This window comes from Wyeomyia smithii, chromosome 1, assembly GCF_029784165.1.
Source record: "Wyeomyia smithii strain HCP4-BCI-WySm-NY-G18 chromosome 1, ASM2978416v1, whole genome shotgun sequence".
NCBI lineage: Eukaryota > Metazoa > Arthropoda > Insecta > Diptera > Culicidae > Wyeomyia > Wyeomyia smithii.
Window position 1 is genome coordinate 54753979 of NC_073694.1, and position 22907 is coordinate 54776885.

General features: G+C 39.7%; 1 protein-coding gene across 2 annotated transcripts in view; it reads right to left on the reverse strand.

Annotated features, from left to right (window-relative positions):
• Positions 1-22907, reverse strand: part of LOC129719019 (transmembrane protein fend-like) — a 250597-nt gene that overhangs the window by 21598 nt on the left and 206092 nt on the right. For both annotated transcript variants that reach the window (XM_055670340.1, XM_055670330.1), the window contains 2 exons: positions 7579-7857; positions 1-7185 (listed from right to left, as the gene is read on the reverse strand). The exon at positions 1-7185 is cut by the window's left edge and continues 21598 nt beyond it. In XM_055670340.1, the coding sequence (XP_055526315.1) occupies positions 6745-7185; positions 7579-7857 (720 nt within the window). In that variant the 3' untranslated portion in view covers positions 1-6744. The remainder of the gene's footprint in view (positions 7186-7578; positions 7858-22907) is intronic.

Below are 22907 nucleotides of genomic sequence, written 5' to 3' on the forward strand. Positions count from 1 at the left end.
GAAAGCACCGCGGTGAAATCTGAATTCCCACTCTTGCGAGACAATGAACTATGGTGTACTTTCTCACACGTATGGACATCACGCACAATAATTACACAGCAGAGCTATCTGCGGTGCGCTTTCCAGTTTGTTGAGTGTGGCAGAAGAGGAAAAGAGATTGGGAGAAAAAAAAATGGCTCGTGCCGGTCGAGTATACTCTGGTCGAATTCGTTTTCGCGGTGTAGCTACACGAGGACTACACTTTTGCCCGGTAGGTTTTTTTTACTTTCCAGACTACTCGCCAGTGGACTCTGTGGTGTACTTCTGCGTTTTCGCTGTAGAGTGATTCACCCTTCTTGTTTCTATCAGATCTGGGATGAGCTGGAATTGTGTTTGTCTCTCTGTTAAATTTTTGAGACACTTTGGAGTGAAAGAAGCAGTGTGATGAAAGCATTTGCTACACGCAGGCACATACTAAAAGGGAAGTGCGCGGTGAATTTTTTCTCCGCTCTTCCCACATACTGAGGAGAATGACAAGCATATGCATTACCAAGTGCGCCTACTGGAATAAAGTAGACCCCACACATGACCCTTAGCCTCTCATACAGCCACTCCTATCCTGTCCTCCACGCGGTGCCAGCTGGGATACGAACATGTTAGGAGCGGCTCAAAACGGCGTCTGTACTCCAGGTTAGGGTCGGCCGATTACCGTCCTCGTGCCAACGTGGGACTCTAAACAGTGTTGCGCACGATGGTTCTCCGGCGAGACAGGAGATTGGTGCGCAGGCCTTACAAGCTGCCACCGTAAAACACTCACAAGTAATGAACGAGGAACAAGGAAATTCGGACTGGACGGACAATCGTCACAGACCCATGCGACGAAAATGGACTAACGATTGGAAACTCAGGACGTGGTACTGCTGGTCTCTCAATTTTCAAGGGAGCACTCGTGTGCTCTCTGAAGTATTTAAATCCCGCAGGTTCGACGTCGTAGCGCTGTAGGAGGTGTGCTGGAAGGGCTCATTGGCACGTACGTTCCGGGATGGCCATGCCATCTACCAGAGCTGCGGCAAAACGCATAAGCTGGGAACAGCTTTTATAGTGATGGGCGAGATGCGGAAACGGGTGATTGGGTGGTAGCCAATCAGCCCTCGAATGTGCAGGTTGAGAATTAAGGTGTGGTTCTTCAACATAAGCATCATAAACATGCACAGCCCTCACCTCGCTACGGAAGACAAGAATGAATTTTACGCGCAGTTGGAGCGTGAGTACGACATCAGCCCAAAACATGATATCAAAATCGCCATCGGGGACCTTAAAGCTCAGGTCGGCTAGGAGGAGGAATATAAACCGGTGATTGGAGGGTTCAGCGCGCATCAGCTGACCAACGAAATTGGCCTAAGACTCATCGACTTTGTTGCCTCCAAGAACATGGCCGTGCTTTCAGCAGAACCTCCTACACAAGTACACCTGGAGGTCACCAAATCAGATGAAAACACAAATTTACCAAGTTCTAATTGATTGTCGGCACTTCTCAGACATCATTGACGTCAGATCCTATAGGAGCGCTAACGTCGACTCGGACCACTACATGATGATGGTTGAGATGCGCTCAAAATTCTTCGTTGTTAACAACATTCGGTACCGACGCCCGCCTTCGTTAGATCTCGCGCGACTGAAGCAGCTTAACGTCGCCGAAAACTACGCTGCCGGAAGAGGACCAGTTGGAGGAAGCTCCTATAAAGGACTGCTGGAACACCATCTGAACAGCCTTCAAAAGCGTAGCGGAGAACGTCATCGGGCATGTGGGACGAACCCAACGAAACGAGTTATTTAACGACGAATGTAGGAGGGTAATGGATGTGGAGAACGCTGCGCGGGCGGCTAAGATGCGCAGTGCCACTCGTCAGAACGTGAAAAGACATAGACAGAAGAAGATGCAGCGTACCCAAACCTTCCTGGAGAATGAACGCCGTCTGGAGCAGAAGGAGTTTGCAGTGCTGGAACAGCTGCATCATTTTCAGGAAACGCGAAAGTTTTACCAAAAGCTCAACGCATCCCGCAGAGGTTTTGTGCCGCGAGCCGGAAGGTGCCGGGATAAAGATGGTAGTGTTCTGACGGACGATCGTAAGGTGACCGAAAGGTGGAAGCAGCATTTCGACGAACACCTGAATGGCGCCCAGGCAGGAGACCATGGTGGCGGAGAAAGCGATTCCGCTGGTGCGACAAATGTAGAAGACGTGCCAGTCCCAACGATAGGCGAAGTTAAGGTTACCATCAAGCAGCTGAAAAACAATAAATCAGCTTGTAAGGGTGGCCTCGGGGTACAGAACAGCTACCGGAGGAGTGGCAGGATAGGGTTCTTTGTCCCATCTATAATAAAGGCGACAAATTGGACTGTTGGAACTAACGTGCGATCACCGTCCTGAATGCCGCCTATAAAGTGCTTTCCCAAATCATTTTCCGCCGACCCTTACCGCTAGCCAACAGATTGGTGGAAAGGACTTCGTGGAAGGACGGTCTGCAACGGACCAAATCTTCACCATACGGCAAATTCTCCAGAAATGCCGTGAATACAGAACCCCCACGCACCACCTATTCATCGACTTCAAAATCGCGTGCGATACTATCAACCGAAAAGAGCTACGGAAGGTCATGGACGAAACCGGCTTTCCGGGGAAGCTGATTAGACTGATCAAGGTTACGGTGGATGGGACGCAGTGCTGTGTGCGGATTTTGGGTGGATTGTCGGGTCAATTTGAATTCCGCAGGGAGCTTCGACAGGGTGATGGTCTCTCCTGCTTGCTATTCAATATTTCGCTACAGGGTGTAATGAATCCAGCGGACATCAACACGCGGGATGCGATTTCCAACAAATCCAGTCAATTCGTTTGCTTTGCTGATGACATGGACATTGTCGTACACCAGACTAAAACGGGAAGCAGCGAGGACTGGGTTGCGGATGATTACGTCTAAAACGAAGTATATGCTAGCCGGCAGAACCGAAGCCGACGGACAACGCCTAGGCAGTAGCATTACGATCGACGGCGATAAGTTCAAGGTAGTCGACGAGTTTGTCTATCTTGGCTTACTGGTAACCGAGGACAATGATACCAGCCGTGAGATCCGGAGGCGTATAATCAGCGGAAGTCATGCCTACTATGAGCTCCACAAGCAATTGCGGTCGAACAGACTAAGCCCCCTGTACAAAACGCTCATAAGACCGGTTGTTCTCTACGGGCACGAAACGGGGACAACGCTGAGTTTTCGAACAAATTCGGAATTTGGAGGCAAAGAATGAACCATGCGCTCGCGTAACTCTACGGTGAACCCAGTATTTACAAGGTGACTAAAGCTGGACGGATATGCTGAACAGGGCATGTTGCAGGAATGTCGGACAACTATCCTGCGAAGATGGTGTTTGCCTCGAATCCGGTTGGAAGTAGACGACCAGGGGCGCAGCGGGCGAGATGGGTAGACCAGGTGGAGCTAGATCTGGCAGAGAGTACACGGTGTCCCACGGATTGGAGAGCGGCAGCTGATAACCGAGAGAATTGGAGAAACTTTGTGAATCAGGCCTTATTATGACGGAATGCCAAATAAATAAATTAAATGGCCTAAAAGAGATATTTTAAAGTGAAAATCGAGATAGTTGAATTGAATTGAATTGAAAATCAATAGTTTTCGAGGATTTTGTGAGTACATAAAAACTACTCGAGTGCTTTTGCGTTGAGTTTAATAGCTGAAGTGCTCGAAAAGGAAACAATTGTTCACTCAAAATATTTTTCACGTTATAAATACCGGAATAGTTATGTGAATATTTTCCACTGTCATTTTCATGTAGATTTTACGTGATTGTCATTTGAGTTCATCATGAACTGGTGAAATGATTTATCCTGTGAATCTTATTCAGTAGACATATGCATTTCATGTGAGTTTCCCGTAGAATTCAACTACCGGTAAAGAGAAAAGCATTTGATTGTCTGATAGGGTCTACGTTTTATACAACGTATAATTTTCAATTGTGGTTTCCCAAACTCTTAAGAGACTGGGAATAGTTTTCTGAAATAATCCAAATATGTTGCTTGATAAGTCACACGGGCATGCAAAATCGCCAATTCGTAAAGGATATAAACGACATACAAAATGACAAAATGATATTGCGACATTCGCCAGCAATAACCACTGTTAGCTGCAATTGTTTATGTTCAGGAAATTCCTCGCAATTGGAACTGAATCTGTGTGAAATCTCGATGCCGGATTCTTATGGTTTTTCTAAAGCTCACTTATTGGGAAGTCATTGAGGAATTCCTTTTTATGTTCAAAGACTGAATCAGACAACAGCTTCACCATTTTGATTTCGTTGTATTTTCGCACGGAGAGTTCACGCGATACTTCATTCTGTTTGACGTTGCCAAGTAGACGTAGATGCTATGTGAAAAAACATAGTTTGTATACGTGATTTTTACGTAGATGTTATGTTCGTCACATAAATCATGCAGAATGACAGAAAATGAATAAGTACAGAAAATTTCACGTAACAATAACGTGAAAAATATTTTGAGTGTTCAATTGAAAACGAAGGTGAACGTCAGCGTCAGTGTCGTTTGACGATTTGCAGTTGAAAATATTTTTGGGGCGATGACGAAGACATGGCCTTTCACACTATTTACGCGTGTGCCATGCTGATGAAAAGAAAAGAGTCGTACTTTGCGTCAGTCGTTCCATCAATAGAGTCAGTTTCATCTGTAACCAAAAACATTTGACAGCGAAAATGTTCACTGTAATTTGATGACGGTAACCAGAAGAAATACAATAAAGTGGAAACTGCTCGAATCAATGTGACTGCGCGAAAGTTGAGTTCCTTTTTTTGTTTCGAAAATGTGAAGCCCTGGAGCCGAATCTGCTCGTATTTGCGCAGGTTTTTTTTCACAAAGGGTGTAGATTTTTGCAGTTCGAGGAAATTTACTCCGCTGTTCGAACAGTTTTTTGTCATTTTTCTAGCGATTGCAGAACAAAGCAATATGAATATTGTTGATGATTGTTGGTGAACTAGTTTCGGTTGCGGAGTTGAAATCAAAATACAGCTTCGAGGCTAGTCAGAGTTACTCAAAGTTACTACTAGTCGTTCAACGCAGCTTTGATTCTATCAAACTTACTTGCTATGCAGCTTGTTTTTCTTGTTTGATTAAGTGTAAGATTTGATGAATATTAGGACTGCACTTGCACTTTACACGGTGTGTATCGGATTGAACATGTGGCAATCAATTGTCGAAATTCCTGCAACGATAGCAAAACACTATTTCCTTTCCTAGCTGGGATCCTAGCTTATACTTGAGCGGGTTGTAGGATTCTCCTTAGGCTAGGTATTGTGAGTTTGTTCACCATTCGGTAGAGTAAACACAAGAGTCCTTTATGAGCCAAATAACCTGCAATCAGTGTGCATCACCGATCTGTATAGTTCGATTCTGAATGTTCAGGGAGTTTTTTCTCGAAGGAACTGAAAATTTTTGTTTTCTAATACCTATCTCTCGGAAATGAGCTACAAAAATAAAAATGTGTTCATAATTACTAGTTTTTCATTATTTGCTCCATATTCTAAAACCTTGCAAACAACTACTCTGAATGGTAAAAAAAAGTGAGGTTAGGTCACTTCGTGCAATGATCTACTCGAGGGAATGCCTTTTCTTATCTCTCGCTGTACATTTGACAGAATATAACATCGAAGATACAAAAATGTCAAAGCTGATACGAAAACGTCAAACCTGATACGAGAACGTCAATGTCGGCCGAATTGTTTTACTCTTTCGGTTGGGGCTCAGCCCTTGTGATTCTTAAGTAGACGCGGTAGACACAGTGGATTCGGTTTTTATCCAAAAAAACGATGTAATCAAAGTAAAAAAACTCTTCATGCTTTATATATGAGCCTTCCGTTCGAAAATAAAAGGACCAGCAAGATTTTCGTTTATACAGCAAACAAGCAATAAAACAAAGAAGAGCAAAAACGTTGGATTTGACGTTTCTATGTTGTACTCGATGTTATAACTCATAGCACATTCCCTCGGATCTACTGGCTTGACAGAGGTGTGAAGGTAAAATATCTGTCATTGTTTATTGAAGTATCAAATTTGCTCTGAATTTAATACCATATTGAATGTCTCTATAACATGTCTATTTTGGAAAAAGTTCTTCGAGCAGGTTTCAATCAATTGATAGTTGAAATATTGATAATATAGTTTAATGATGTTTTGAGAACAAATGTTTGCGAACAAAAAAAAAAAACGATTATTTCACATCTTGAGGATCGTATCTTTATTTGTTACAACTCGTGACATAGTGTAATTCCATTTGTGGACGAAGGACTACTAGTTTTATTGCTTCGAGTTTATACACGTGAGAATTGGGTTCACCCTCTCTAGGTTATTTCACACCGAAAAATCGTAAAAAATATCATTATTTAGTAGTTGTTGGATATTGGAACATTTGAGCTTCTTACCATTACTTAGTGACGATTGCTGCCCTTCAAATGGTGGCAGCTGCCCGTTTTTGAGCTTTTCTACCATTCTTCCGTAATGAAAAATGTAGTTTACTGTTGTTTGGTACATAGAATAGTTTCAGTTATATTGCATCGTTCGCCATTGAACGGCAGCAATCCTAAGCTAACCTAAACCTAAACCTAGGATAGTTGTAAATTACAATCGCCAAATCATCTTAAACCTACTGACTTTGTTCGTTTTACTTGGCAGCGCCGTGTCGATATTTACCTCAAACGTGTAGAATTTCCACCGCCAGCCGGTCGTTTTCCACCAGCACCTGCTTGTCGGTGGACGCACCGGAAGGGGTCGCCTTCCGCTTGCCGAAAACCACCATCGTCAGTAGGATGAGCAGGAACATTAGCAGGGCTACGAACACCCCAAGAAGTAGTATTTCCTGCTGACTTTCGCGGGAGATTGGCCAAACGGCTAGCTGAGGGTGCACCGCTGACGGACCGGATTCCGGATCCAGCTCCTGTAATTCGACCAGAGCTTCTCGGTCGTCATCAGCAGCATTGGCTAGGAAAAGTTGCTTCACAGAAGGACGAGGCGGTGGCGGCGGTGGTGGCGGAATTAACGTTAACCGAGTTGAAGCCTCCTGTTTCACGTCAACCACGGTAGCACCGGCTGTGTTTAGGATTATCGGTGCCGAACGGGTTAGAGCGTCGGTATGCTGGAAAACACATCAAATAGAATGTTGAAAACCATCAGCAAACAGCGGGAGTTCGAGATAAATCGCTTAGATGGATGATGCTTGAGATAGGATGATAATTTGCCGAAATTGGGGCAATTTAAATAATAAACCAGCAATAAAACTTTATACGATAGCTAATTTCAGCTGCGATAAAGCAATAAATAGGAGGAATTGTTGTTACGCTGCCCGGATCCGGTTTATTGTTACTCAAGCTTTTATGTGGAAGACAGGGCAGTTGGCAGGTGTAATAAAGCAACTACGATTAAGATAATCTCGTGGTGACGGAGGCATTTAAACAAATTAATTTTGACATAAAAGTGGCCGAAATGATAGATTAATTAAGTGTCTGATGAAGTAACCAATTCTTCTTACCTTGTTTCGACAGGTCACTTGCACCCGATAGTTGGTTTCGGGCCACAGTGACAGTTGCGCACTGGAAGACTCCGTCAGCAGGTTACCCATCAGACCGCCGCCAGCTACTTCCCAGGTTACCAGGCACTGCTGCTGGAGCCCTGACGTAATTCGGCGATCATTGGGCACAGCGACCCAGGCCACATCAGCCGTTACCAATGATTCATTCCGGATCATCTGAAGCAGAACCAAGGACAGGCGGTGATTGTCCGAGTCAGAAGAAGTACATTTCTCTTGGCACTGGAAGCAGAAATGAAAGGAAAAACACGTAAAGAAAGTGATCAATATATCAAGGTAAAAAACAAAATTTTGCAACAGCACAGACGGCCATTTGTCACCGTCGGATGATTTATTTTATGAAGTTGTTGTTATTGGAAACGATTTTTCGTCCAAAACCTGTCCCAAAGTCGGGACAGAAGTTCGAAAAGGAAGAATGCGCGTACACAAATCAGATAACAAAGGCCGGCCCAGGCAGTCCCAGTCAGGGAAGATGATCACGATTGGGCAGCGGGCAAATTTATTATCTTTGCGAGTGCGATCTTCCCACAGATATCGGACCGTTTTAGGGGAGTTGGAGTGAAACCCCCTTCGGTTTGGATTAAGGTATAAAGCAGGATTTTACCGTTCATTGTACGAAATATGTTGTTTTAAAATAATTTTTTTTTTCTATTTTTTTCTATAGAAGTAACATTACATCGAAGCTGAAAGGTGTGCAATCTACGATATCAGAATTGCATGAAGATTGTTTTTTTGAAGGTTCCAAATCTACTCTGACTGTCTTGTAGTGATTCATTGCTTATTACGTTCTTTAATGGTCGTACAGACGCGTGGGGTTTACAGAATGCGTACTCGAAAGTTCGCTATAAATTATCGCTTTCAAATATATGTAGAGAAGAACAAAAAAAAAAAAAACAAGAATAAATGCTCTTTGGTGATCGAGTGCTCTGGAGAGGTTTGCTCGCCCAATTTTGAGCAATATTTTTAACTCAGGAAGTGTCTATGCTATCGATTAGTAGGTTTTCTTCTTGAATTTAAGTTCACATTAGCGTCTCAAAAGGATAATAGTTTTCGAATGTATTCGCGTAGCAGATGGTCTTGTCAATATATTTTTTTCTTTACCGATTCAGAGATTTTTGTCGGAACGTGAGAGGTGGGTGTTTTTGACTTTCTTGAAAAGCGGGCTTGGTCATAACCGGCGACGTGTCTAGAGGCCAGAATCTAACCTCAGACGCCATTTTAAATTTGAAATGGCTGCCTCCGGTTGCCTGGAGAAAAATCTTGAATATCCTAATATAAGTATTTTCAGAATCGAGATGACGACCAGAGGCCGTAATGTAACTCCAGACGCTATTTCAAAATCCGAGATGGCGACTTCCAGTTTCTGAAAACAGTCAATAAGGACCCACATGAGTATTTGCGGCTATTTCCGGTTTTTGGAACACAGTCAACTATAGTCAATTACCATCCAAGAAATGTAATTTACAAAAACGGGATGATACACAGAATTTCGTAATTTTCACAATTTGATGCATAATTTTTTTTTTTTATTCTCGCTTATTTTCCGTCGGTCTAGTTCCGCCACTGTTGTGGCCAATCACCGACGCCCAGGGAGGCGACTCCACACCCAGGACCCTAACTCACGACCCGTTTTTTAACGGACCGGCGCCAACGGCTTTACTTCCTCATGCGATGGAAGGCGTGATCCCAGATATTTTTCGCCTCAGAAAATCTCCCGGTGTCGGCTAGGATTGAATCTAGACCAGTTGGGTTGGTTGTGAGTGGATCACGCCACCTCACAACCATCGACACCTATGTCGGCGGTGGGATTCGAACCCAGGCGTCGAGCGTGGTTGGCGGAGACGTTACCAACCACACTAGGCCCCCGCTCTATTTGATGCATAATGTTTCAAGTAACAATCTGATTATAATAAAATTGTGTCTGGGTCATTCCATACGAAGTGTACATGCCACTTGGACACGATCATCACAGATTTTGTTCAAAGTTGGGAGAATTGTTCATCTACTGTCTCTTTTGAAAAATCCCAATTTTGGTGTCGATTGGAATACCCCCCGCTTTCTAGGACCCCCCTCTTTATTGCATAGTCGCGCAATTTTTGTTAAAAATCTGGTTTTTGTTTTTCTTACAATTCATAGATGTAAGATGTCCGAAATACACTGATAGATGGTTTTAGAAGGAAATAAACCATAGAATCCAGGAAAAATATAAGTTTTGACCGGAAGTGTTGCCAGATAAATTGTTTTTGTATTTGAAAACAAAATTTACATTTTTCGGCAAATGCAGCCATTTTTATTTTAAATTTGATAATTTCATCGTGTTTCTTGGAAAATTTCACATAAGAAATAACTATCATCCCGAGGCAATATGAGCCAATCTCGAGATATAACATTTTTACGAAAAAAGTTCTTAACTTCGTAATTATTTTATTATAGACGTAAGACACCCGACAAATAGTGATGGGTGAATTTTGAGGAAAATGAACCAAGCAATCCAGAACAAATACTGTTTTTGCCCGGAAGTGTTGCCAGATAGATTATTTTTGTATTTTAAAATAAAATTTCATTTTTCGGCCAATGCAGCTAATTTTATTTTAAATTTGATGGTTTCATCGTATTTCTTGGAAAATTTTACGTAAGAAACACTTATCTCCCCGAGGTAATATGAGCCAATCTTGAGATATAGCATTTTTACGAAAATAGTTCTGAATTTCGTAATTAATTTTTCGTAAAAATGTTATATCTCAAGATTGGCTCATATTACCACGGGGTGGTAAGTGTTTCTTACGTAAAATTTTTTGAGAAGCACGATGAAACCATCAAATTTAAAATAAAATTAGCTGCAATTGCCGAAAAATGCAAATTTAGTTTTAAAATACAAAAATAATCTATCTGGCAACACTTCCGGTCAAAAATAATATTTTTTCTAGATTCCTTGGTTTATTTTCTTCAAAATTCACCTATCACTATTTTCCGGGTGTCTTACGTCTATAAATTGTAAAAAAAATTAATTACGAAATTTACAACTTTTTTCGTAAAAATGTTATAGCTCGAGATTGGCTAATATTGCTTCGGGATGATAGTTGTTTCTTTTGTGAATTTTTCCAAGAAACACGATGAAATTATCAAATTCAAATTTCAAAATGGCTGCATTTGGTAAAAAATGTAAATTTAGTTTTCAAATACAAAAATAATATATCTGGCAACACTTCCGGTCAATACTTATATTTTTTTTGGATTTCTTGGTTCATTTTCTTCGCAAATCATCTATCAGTATTTTTCGGACATCTCACGTCTATGTATAGTAAGAAAAAGAAAAAAAAAAGATTTCGAACAAAAAATGCGTGACTTTGCAATAAACAGGGGGGTCCCACAGAGCGGGGGGTATCCCAATCGACACCAAGTTTAAGATTTTTCCAAAGTGACAGTAAATGAATAATTCCCCCAACTTTGAGCAAAATCTGTGATGGTCATGTCCAAGCTTGTGCTTTTTTGTGGTCACCTCGTATGGAATGACCCATCTACATTTAATAATATTTCATGCAATTTCGAATAATTTTGAAACTTTTTCTATTATGTTTGTCTGTGTCAGGAAAAAGACTCTTGAAAAAGACTCTTTAAATTAACTCTTCGCTGGCTACTGCTTGGCTGTTCGGTGAAATTATTAACACTGTGCGTCTCGAGTAGGTATATTGTTTATTCCATCGCAGTGGAGTCAACTTCTAATGATGATGGCAGCTAGGGGCAAGACACTTTCGATATATTGCGAAATATTTTCAATATTAAATATTACAAAGAATTTAACGTTGCATTTTTGGGCACCTCTCTATGTATATCATAGCTCATTGACGTTACATTATCGTTAGAGGGTTGTCAATTGACAGATAAACGATGTATATCAAAATACATCAACTAAAATCGAGTAAAATTATCGAAATATTTTTCATAAAAATAAAGGTGTCTAGCCTCTAGGACGGCAGTAAAGCTGCGCCAATGAGGTATACAAAGGTGAGGAAGAAGAAGACATTTGTCAGTATTAGTAACGAAAAAGAGGTAAACAGAAGCACATGTTGGGGTCGTGACGTAGATCTCCAAAAACAAGAAAAAGACATTTGGAATTGTGTTCCGCATTGTTTAACGACTCTGGTAGGCATTTTCAGCCGCAAACTGTCATAACTTGTGAAAATTTCTTGAAAAAATGTACCGAACATTGATTTTTGGGTATTATTTTTTGACTTCTACATCATTACTGTTAACAAAAGAGAAGCCCTTTAAACCCGAGACTCAAACCATCTCCGTACCTTTCTATATTCCATTGAAGCTGCGCCTCATATATAAGGCAATTTGTGGGTGACGTTTCACTGCTCAATCGTTTGTTATTGTTGGTGTTTTTCAAGCTGCAAAACCAAAATACGACCATAACCGAAAGCTTTTAATGTCGGTAATAATATCAAAAGGGATTAATTATTGTTGTATTTAGGATTGGAACTCGCGATATTAGAGCTACCGATAGGATAACATTTGTTTTTCACGTTTCTCAATCCGGATTGCATTCAAGCTGCGACCGATCGAACATATATGAAGTTGTCATAAGTTGAAAACCACCCCTTTGGCATCACGCCATGTTTCAAGGGCTAACATCTCAACATATGTGTAAACGAGATAGCATATCACCGCTTCTTTTCATACATCTTTATCTTACTGCTGACAGCGGGCACAAATTATTTTGAGCCCAGGACATGAGTTGATTGTCATTCACTGTTACACGGTATAGGGATGCCAAAGGCTCGTTGAAAACAGACCGAACTTGAACAGACTGGCTGATCGCAACTGTCTCGTGGATTGCCTTATAGGTGAACCGATGCCGAATTAATTTATCAAGAAGAAGAAAAGTACAATTTTTGCTGTAATTAATATTTTGCTGCTTGCGTGCGCAACAATGTTATATAATTTTATGTCATTATTGTTTCAGTTTATTTCGTTTTAAGTCAATCGATATCTCGTCAAATAACTTCATATCGTTTATATCATGACATTTTATATAAATCCATATTATTTTTTATCTTTTTTAATAAATTCGTGTCTTGTCATTTCGTATCACTTCACATGATTTAATATAATATCACACCATTCCATACTGTTAAACATAGTTGATGATGGTCTCGAAAGTCTGTTGTCTATTGTATTATTGACAACTAAAGCAGAGGGTCCAATGTCCCAAATTACCAGCTACTAACAGAGCCTGAAATATACCTGGCGCTCTCCATAGTACTTTAGCCTGTCACGCAGCGGAGCTTTCTTTCGTGGAAAACTCGTGGGATTAAAAATAAAATTAAGTAATAAAAAAGAGCTAATTTAAAACCCCTGTCTCGTCAACTTACCTCTGCCGTAACAAATGGAGTTATCAAGCTTTATTGGGTGCAGCCGTACAAGACTGCACGCAACTGGCAGAACCAAAGAGATGAAACTGGGGAATAACTTCAACCTTGACAGCGAATCGATGAACGTCTTCAGTTTTATCACTAATTCTTGGTTATTGGAAAAGAGGAGTGCCCTACGGACGGTCCCCACGATCCAGTGACGCAACCGAATGACAAAGGAAAATCTGGGTTAACTCGTGCTGCTGTCAAATGGCAACGGAGGGGCCTGCAGAGACTGCTAAGCCAAGGCCACTCACGCGGGGAGGCTGCTAGCTTAGCTCGTCAACCAGTCGACCAGACTAATCGCCCAGGTCAGGTTGCAACCAATCGACAAAGGTCGACTGAAACACCGTCGCTTAACACACCCGCTAAAGTCCCGAGCAGCAAAAAGCCCTGAGACTTGCCATGCCCAGAGCTCTCTGCACCGCGACAAACGTCAGGGTTAACTTAAAGGGAGATGCTGGAGGCCAAGAGCATGTCTATCGCATCTATCGACTATCTAGGTTCGCTACTTACCCTACAACCTGACACAGTTAGATGGCTGGAGACCACTGCATCTTCTCTCAAGCTGTGGGACGGAGTACAGCTTCGTACCTAAGATTCATAGGGTACTTCCAGGGTAGTGTGGACACCAAAAATTAGAGAATTCACCTTCTACTCCAGAACCAGAACGACAGTTTCTCCATACGTGCATGGCGAGTAGGTCATCGCAATGTCACTGGAAAAACCGTCGAACAGATGGTGGAGCTAAACCAACAGTCTGCTAACCTAATAGCGGCACAGAGATTCCGGCTGAACTACAAGTACGGCAAGGCACGTATGCGGCAGATTGGCAGAAAGTCTTCGAACATAGTTGCAAAGGCAGGAAAGGTACATTCGGAGACTCCCTCAATCCTGTGAGAGTGACGAAGGCTCCGCCGAAAAACCGAAAGAGGAGTAACTGTGAGCCGCAACCTGCCAAAACGTGGAAGTCGCACTTCTATCGCCTGCCGTTTGCTGCAACAGGAGCGAGTTGCTGAGGGTGCGATGGCAGCCTAATACAGCGTCACCGCTGATGGTAACGGTCCACCAATTGGAACTGAACTAGAGCCGATGAAGTACGTGTCGTCTAGTCGGCGTTCATGTGAATCCCTATCATGCAAAAAGCGCTTCTAGTGTGCTTTGCTGGAGGTTGACAAAAGTTCCGTCGCACTGATCTAAGAACCATGGGTCTACGATACCACGATCTCTGGCTTAACCAAACCCAATGGAAGGTTGATTTATTACAGTCAAATCTTAGGACTGCAATTCTGCTAAACAGAAACATTAAATTTGTTCCCATTACAGAATTCATCCAACGGGATTTGGTTGCCATTGCAGTGAAAGAAACGTGGATGACATACCGCCATCCAAAGTCGTAACGCTTGTGCGGTACTGCCGAAGCATCAACAAGCCATTCATACTAGGCTGCAATGCCAACGCGCACCCCACAGTCTGGGGCAGTTCGGATGTAAACACAAGAGGTACCTGCTTTAATACCTTACAGATTGGACTCGGAAAAAATGCGACACTTTCTTTGGGGTGTAGCTTTTTATCGCGTGCGTAAAAAATAATAAAATTATGGGTAATACTAGTTTAGAGTGTTATGTGCGTAAAATTTTATCGCGATCAAGAACAATAAGAGCTACGCTAGCAAATCTTGGGCGCGGTGATGGATAATCCTGGCACAGATGGATCGGCAAAAGGCTTGAAATCTACGATTACACCGTGGCCCGCGTTATGAAGATGTTCTGGGAGACGAAGAACATCGAGCGGTGCGCTGGAATCGGCCGAAAACCGAAAACGGAATACCGGAAACGGTACTTTAAGAAGAACCCAAACCTTTCAACCCGAGATGAGAATAAAAAGGTTAATTCGTCAAAATGATTGTCCAGCAGACCATGAAGCTGGCTGGGCTTAAGATCAAGAAGGTGTCAAACTGGACTGACAAGCAAAACATGGTGGACAAAGGGTGCACGCGGAAGCTGTACCGTTAGGTTGGTCAAGCCAGGCTGTCTCATCATGGACGAGATACATAAAGGCGAACACCAAATGAATCCCCGGCCTGCAGTTTTTTGTCGGTACGTCCCGCATTGAGGTTCCTGAACAATTTCGGAGGAGAAAGACAAACATATTCGCGAGAAAGTAACTGTTGTAGCAGGCGATCTGCGAGTGTGGACGGTGCAGCAAGCCGTTCGTTACAACCGGCACCATAAATGGACAGATTTATCGAGAGGAATACTTGCAAAAGTGCTTGCTGCCCTTTCTCCACTCTCACCGTGGTCCCACGCTGTTCTGGCCGGATCTCGCCTCGTGCCATTACGCCAAGCCTGTAATGGATTGGTACGAAGCGAAGGGCGTTAATGTGGTCCCGAAGGAGGCGAACCCCCCAAATTCACCAAAGCTTTGACGAAAAACTGGGAGAAATTGTGTAAGGGAGACGGACAAAACCTCGCCCAATACCACATGAACAGTGTCAAAATGAATGTACGAGCATTTAGCTTCGAAGAGGAAATTAAATAAATTATTTATGCCAAAACATAGCTAATATTTAGTGTTTTATTTGAAAATTTGAGAAGTATCCAATCTAAACTGAATTTTTGGTGACCATTTTTGTGTGTCTAATTTTTTTCGTGTCCAATCTTTACTTATAACAACGAACCAACTTTATTAACGCTATTCGACAAGAGGTCTTAGGTCGCATTTTATGTAGCGCCTCGGTAGCGGAGAAGGCCAAAAACTCTGATGAACCCAGTTTATCAGACCATAGACATGTCAGATTTGATATCTAGGTTTTTTTTAGAGAAGAACAGTTTAGGAATCAAAAGAAAACCAACTGAAACTCCTTTGAGGAACATTGGGGAACAGGTTGACTCAAGGACACATTGCCATTTAAATATTCGAACTTCAGTTGACCTGGACATTGCAGCAAGTGACTTACAGCAGAGGATCACAGAAGCATTCATATCAACTGTCCGTTCAAACGAACAGTCTGCCGTGTTGTGCCCTGGTGGAGTGAAACTCTCAGCAATCTTCGTTGGGAAGCTAGATGCTTGTTCAACAGGTTGGTAAAATCACGTCCAATTGGGATGTCTATAGAGCATCCTTCACTAAATACTACGCTGAGCTACGCAACGCCAAAAGGAAATTAAGAGTTCAATTTTGTGAGGATATTCAGACTCTACAACAGGCTTATTAAATGTACGGTATTGCGACAGTATATGTGAAGCCGGGCTTTCTTTTCGCTATAACAGCGCTATGAACAAGCTATTCATGAGAGATCACATACAGCTAGAGCTCACACAGCCAACGTCGTTGTCTCGTATTGCACACGACAGCTAATTCTTGCGCATGTATTTTGTTCGTTCGGTCATGACAGCCTTTGTTCTTTTCATTTAGAGGATGTCATGTTGGTTTGGTCTGTGCTATTGACAGCCTGTTGATCGGCTGATGCTGTCAATGATGATATTAGACTCGCATCACGTCGTGTGCGTGTACGGGAATCGCTTGATGAATAACTTATGAACGATTTGCTATTGTGAGTTTCACTGAAACTTATTCGCCGCGCTATAAACAGAAACTCTGAAACTAAATGCCCTTCTTGGTTGCCGAATCGATTATATTTTCCTCGGGACACTGTAAGCAACAGCCAAAATTAAATCTACCTGTCTTGGCAACCCTTTCCAAAATCAAAACAAAATTCGATTCTGGCAGCACACTGAAGGCGACGTCAGGGGTGCCAGGTTTACGGGTTATTCTAATATAGATCGATATCATAATGCTTAAAACAGAAACCACGAAGTGAGTATATTATCCAATAGATTTTCCTGTGGTGATTAGTAATCCTTTTTAGTCTCCACTGTTCCCAGCAGTGATTTCTTCACGGGTTTTCCTGATTCTTTAACAATGAAGGTTAATGCAAATAAGAACAGCATAAATCTGACAACTCAGCGCGGCCTTTGATTTGAGCGCGGTGTTTGGATTAGACCGCGTTCAGTTTTGGGCAAATCTCTTAATAATAAATTGTGTTTATTACCATCCATTCTCATTCGTCATTTGTCGCTTAAGAAGACATAAAGGCCTACTTTCAAAAACAGTTTTTGCAGATTTTCAGAAAGGTTTTTCGCGGTTTTCGATTTGTCTTTGTGTTGAAATGGAGAATTTTGTTCAGGACGTGGATATCCTCAATGAGAGCGTTGAAACAAATCTGTTAGAGCTTATTGATGTACGTGAAAATTTTAATGATAACAGTGGTGCTGGATCAAGTTGTATAGGCGGTGGAAGCAACATCGATAGAAGTAATGCAGCTAGAAAGAACGCGGGTGGAAGAAGCGGAAAAAAACGGTCGTTCAGAAGTATTGCGGAATCATACATCGAATTACGGGGCGTGTTGCAATTGTTGTGTTGCAATATAGATATAAACAGCGCATGCACGTATAAACAAAAACCGCAGAGATTGGACAGCGGTAATTTCATCCGGCATCTTAGGTCAGAACATCCGGAGCTCGCACGAGCCAAGGGTTTATTTAGGGATGAGGACACAGACGCTGCCACAGTTGTTCAATCAAAAAAGCGCCGTATGGGGAAAACTGCGGTACCCATTGACGCACAAACGGCTGTAGAGTCTGTGGTTAGAATGACTGGAATTGAAGTTATTCCAATACAAAAAATGGAATCGAAAGGTGTGATATTATTACTGGACCCAATTTGTGAGGCACTAGGTCTCACAACAAATTCCGTAACAACTATCACTCTTTTGAATAATTGTGCGGAAGATATCAAAGTAACAATTCGCGCCGAGATGAAAAACAAATTAATCTGTCTGAAAATAGACTCTGCTTCTCGCCATGGGCGGCACATACTGGGTGTGAACGCCCAATTTTGGAATGGACAGGATGTCATTATCCGAACCCTTGGTATGTTATATTGTTTGCATCACCATCTGCAGTGAAAATATCTTTATTTCTTATTTTCTATATGACCTGTTTTATAATTAATATCTTCGAAACTTCGATAATTCTCTGTAGATTTTTGGTCTAGGAAAAAAAACATTTAGCAAATCTTTGGACCTAGTCCAGTTAATTTTTTTCCATTTCGAATATTTTGAAATATTTTTTTTAAAATCATGGAAACGTAGGTTTCCTAAAAAAATGCAATTAGTTACTCAAATTTTTGTAGAGGCAAATTGTATTATATAATTTTTATGATGTTGTGAATAATTATATTCAAAACAATACCTATCTATATTTCAATCCTAAATTTAACAACAGTACTGGTAATTTCTCAATCTACAGGTCGGACTCGATTATATATAGAGTCGCTTATATATACCGATTTTTTTATTTCAAATATAGCTTATCTGAAACATAAATGTCTTAAGAGAACGTCCATAAAAATGCAATTAGTTACTCAAATTTTTGTAGAGGCAAATTGTATTATATAATTTTTATGATGTTGTGAATAATTATATTCAAAACAATACCTATCTATATTTCAATCCTAAATTTAACAACAGTACTGGTAATTTCTCAATCTACAGGTCGGACTCGATTATATATAGAGTCGCTTATATATACCGATTTTTTTATTTCAAATATAGCTTATCTGAAACATAAATGTCTTAAGAGAACGTCCATAAAATACGTAACGTATGAGAAGAAGGAAGGGAGGTTATCTAAAACTGGATTGCAACCCATGCGGAAAATTTTGAGGATCTTTGAAAAAGAAGAGATAATAGAAATAGTTTGGCTGCACTGCATAATCAATGGATTTATAAAATAAAAAAAAAATAGAAAAAAGGAAAAAAAAACTAAAAATAAAAAAGTTTAAAAACGAAAAAAAAAATTAAAATTAAAAAAAATTAAAAACAAATAAAAAATCAAAAAATGTTCGTGTTTTCTGTTAGTTCAATTCTGGTTAGTCAAAAAAAATCTTATTTATTCAGATTGTTTCTTAAATATATGCAAAATGATCAAATAATTTCTTTTGATGATTTAACCATATATAATCGAGTCCAACATGTATATGTTTCGTCTGGTAAATAATTATTTCTACGTTTTTTCCTTTTTTTTGTTTTAGCATGTAAAAATGTAATCTTTCGTTTTTCTTTTGGAATACGCAGAATTTTTTCATATCAAAGTAGAATAAATTTACAGGAAATATTTTTGTTTAAAAAAACTTTGGGCATCTTATTGAATGGATTAATTATTTTTATTCATTCCTTATACGCTTATTTAAGATGATTTTTTTCCAATAGCAATGCTTGAAATGAACGAGCGGCAAACCGCCAAATTTATCGTCCAGAAAATTGAGGAAATTTTGAGAACGTACGATGTTTCGCTCGAGCAGGTTTTTACCGTGACCTGCGATAACGGCGCCAACATGCTAGCAGCCGTTAGAGAGCTAGACAAGAACGTGCAAATTTCGTGTGCGCAAAAAATTGATGATGGAGGCTCACTACGATAATTATGAAGACAACGAGCAACTCCTAGAAGATTTAATCAACGAACTTTCCCCTAAGGTTTGTCTTGTGAGGTGCGCCGCACACACCTTACAGTTAGCGGTAACGGACGTAGTCAAGCACACTGACAGTAGAATCCGTGGCATTACTGCCATAGCTAAAAATTGTCGAAAATCCGCATACAAGCCGTCATTTGACCTAAAAAATATTCCGCTTCCACCATTATACTCCAAAACCAGATGGGGAGGTGTATACGAGCTGGTTTTGAATTTAAATGATCACGAAGAATTTTATACAGATATGGGTAAAAAATTCAAGGAATTGGGTAAGTTCATATTATTGTCATAAAAAAATTTCTAATATATATACATTTCGCAAGTATTTGAAAGTTCATGATATATTTCCCTGTAGATCTGTCGGAATATTGGAATTTCATTCATCAATATAAAAATGCATTGCAACCGGTGTTTGTTGCCACTAAAAAAATCCAGTCTGGGCATATGTCTCTAGGTGATTTTTTATGCGCTGGTTACACTGTATTATGGAAGTTGAGCAGCAGCCTACAAACGATTTAGCAAATGCTCTTGAATCATCTTTGCAATTAAGACTGGAACAACTTCGACAAAATATGGCCTTTAAAGCTGCGTTGCTAATTAATCCCAGGTTCAATTATATCTCCTCATCTGTTCAATCTCCCGAGGAAAAGGAGCAAAACAGAGTATTTTTTATAATTTCCTGCAACTATAATATCAAAATATTCACATTTTTTTTTATAGAAATTTATAATAACTTTATCGCAACGAATCGAGTCATTGCGTTCGAATAAGACACCGAAGACCAATATTCCGGAACAAAGCACACGTCACTGTAGAATTGACGATTTCTTAACGAGCCTGTTTGGAGTAGCAACACTCAGAGGGAGAGATATGCGAAGAAAGTGTTGTGAGCCAAACGAACATGTTAAAAATTCGAGCCAAACGAACAAGAAAGGTAACACATTGAGAGGTATTGCAATAAGGTTCAATAAAGAATATATTTATTTTTACACGTTTTTCATGTTTTATTGCTAAAACATGAATTGAGAATGCTCCAAAGTTGCTTCATCACAGTGATTTTCAACTGGTGGTTTACAAACCCTTTGTATGGTCTACAGAATAATGCTGAAAGTATAGAAAATTAAACATAAACATAAAATTTAACACCTTCGCGGTTTTAGTGATGCACTTTATTTTTCCCCAGGACTTCCACCGTCACCATCAGTTATACGAGCCGAATAAAAAAGTTAATGAACATTGCGCTTTGCGAAGAGATCTGGCACCTCTGATATGTGAACCCTAGTTGCCAAATTAGCGGTTTTTCATCGCTTATCTCTCCCTCTGAGGATCTCTAGTTTGGAGGACCCCCACCTACGTCATCTTCTAGCAGCAACCACAACACACTTATAAAACAAGTGAATGCTTTGGATCTTGAAAATCGGCAAAGTTATTTGTTTGATGCGTGGAAGCACTGGGCGGAACGTAAAGTTTCGCATCCAGAGCTTTCAGAAGTTGCATTTATTGTTATGACAGTACCATCGACACAAGTTTCGGTTGAGCGTGCGTTCAGTGGCTTGGCTTCAGTACTGTCACCGGCACGTACAAGACTATCCGCGCAAAACCTCGAGAACATTCTTTTAATCAAACTAAATGAAAAATTGCTGTCCGCAGTCATACATTAAGTGTATGATTGGAAGCAGTTCAAAGGTATAAGCGCTTTAACAAAATAACATTTTACAAATTACTCCTTTGTTGCTGTTTTTATCGTATTTTAAGTAAAACACAAATGAAATGCTCAGCTTCTACGAAATATCTATCCTTGGAGAATATTCCTTCTTTAAAAAATATTGAAATATCATTGAACAATTAGGTTCAATTTGATTCAACATATTTCATTGTTGTCATATTTAATTCATTATTTTGAATTTGGTTTGATTCAGTTCAAATTAATTTAATACATATTGCAATAGTTTTAATAATTTTATTAAATTATTCGAACTAATATTTTTAAAGTAAACAATCCAATGAATAAAGTTTGGTGTTGTGAAAAAAAATGAATAAAGTTTAATTTGTTCAAAATCTAATAAACGTAAACAATTCCTTTTGATTTTAATTTTTTCAATACAATTATTTTGATTTATTAAATTTTATTCAATTTATTTCAATATAATTAAAAAAAAATTATTTCAATTTAATTTATTTGGGTTCGCTTTACGTTGATATTAAATATTTTCACTCAATTTCATTCAATTTAATTTGATTCAATTCAATCCAATTCAAATGAATAGAGTTTAATTCAATATGCTCTAATTTAATATAATTCAATTAAAAATAACATAATTTACTCGATTAAACATAAATTAATTTGATTTCATTCAATATAATCCAATTTGACTTGATATAACATAATTTATCTTAATTTAGTTTAATTCAATCTAATCTACTTATAATTTATTCAATTCAATTTAATTTCAATTAATCCAATCCAATTCAATTTTATTTATTTTAATATAGTTTCAATTCAATCCAGTTATATTCACTTTAATACATTTATACTTAATTTAATTTAGCGTCATTTGATTTATTTTATTTGAATTTAATTTAATTTTATTTAATTTGATCGAATATAACTCAATTTAATTAACTATTGGATTATTGGAATGTATGTAATATAACAAAATATAATTTATTATAACATAAAATCGATTTTATATCAATTCAAATTAAGTTAAATTTCATATTCAAATTAAGCTAATTTTAATTTACCTTAAGAGAATTGTTCTGATTTGATTTATTTTGCCTTATTTTTCTCAATATCTTTTTGTTTTATTTTAATTTTATTTTTCAAAAAGACGGCTTGATAGTTTGTTCAATTAGTTCAGATGCGCTTCAAAAAGGTTCAACAACCACATAAAATTGGTCTGCCTACATAATTTCAAAGGTCCTTTGATACAGCAATAGGCCACCGCAGCCTAAGCGCAAAATATTTATTGAAACAAGACTATGTATACATACTTGTAAAGAAATCTTCCTGTCACTACCAAAGAAACGCAGGATGTCTTTGGCCCGACAGTCACCTTTGGGTCGAACGTTGAGGAGCCAGGCTAGCGCATGATGCCACGTGACTCCGCAGTGATCGCCGGTCGACTGTTCTAAGTTATTTTGACCGGATGGCGTTCTACTAATCATTCTACAAAAATCCGAGCTCATCGGCTATTTTCGAGTTCGCTTTACTCTGGGGCATATCCCGGTCAGCTTGCGAAACGTTAAGGTAGTGTTCATACCAAAGCCGGGTGAAAAAGACAAAACATACCCATGCCTTCCAGACCGATTTGACGTCAA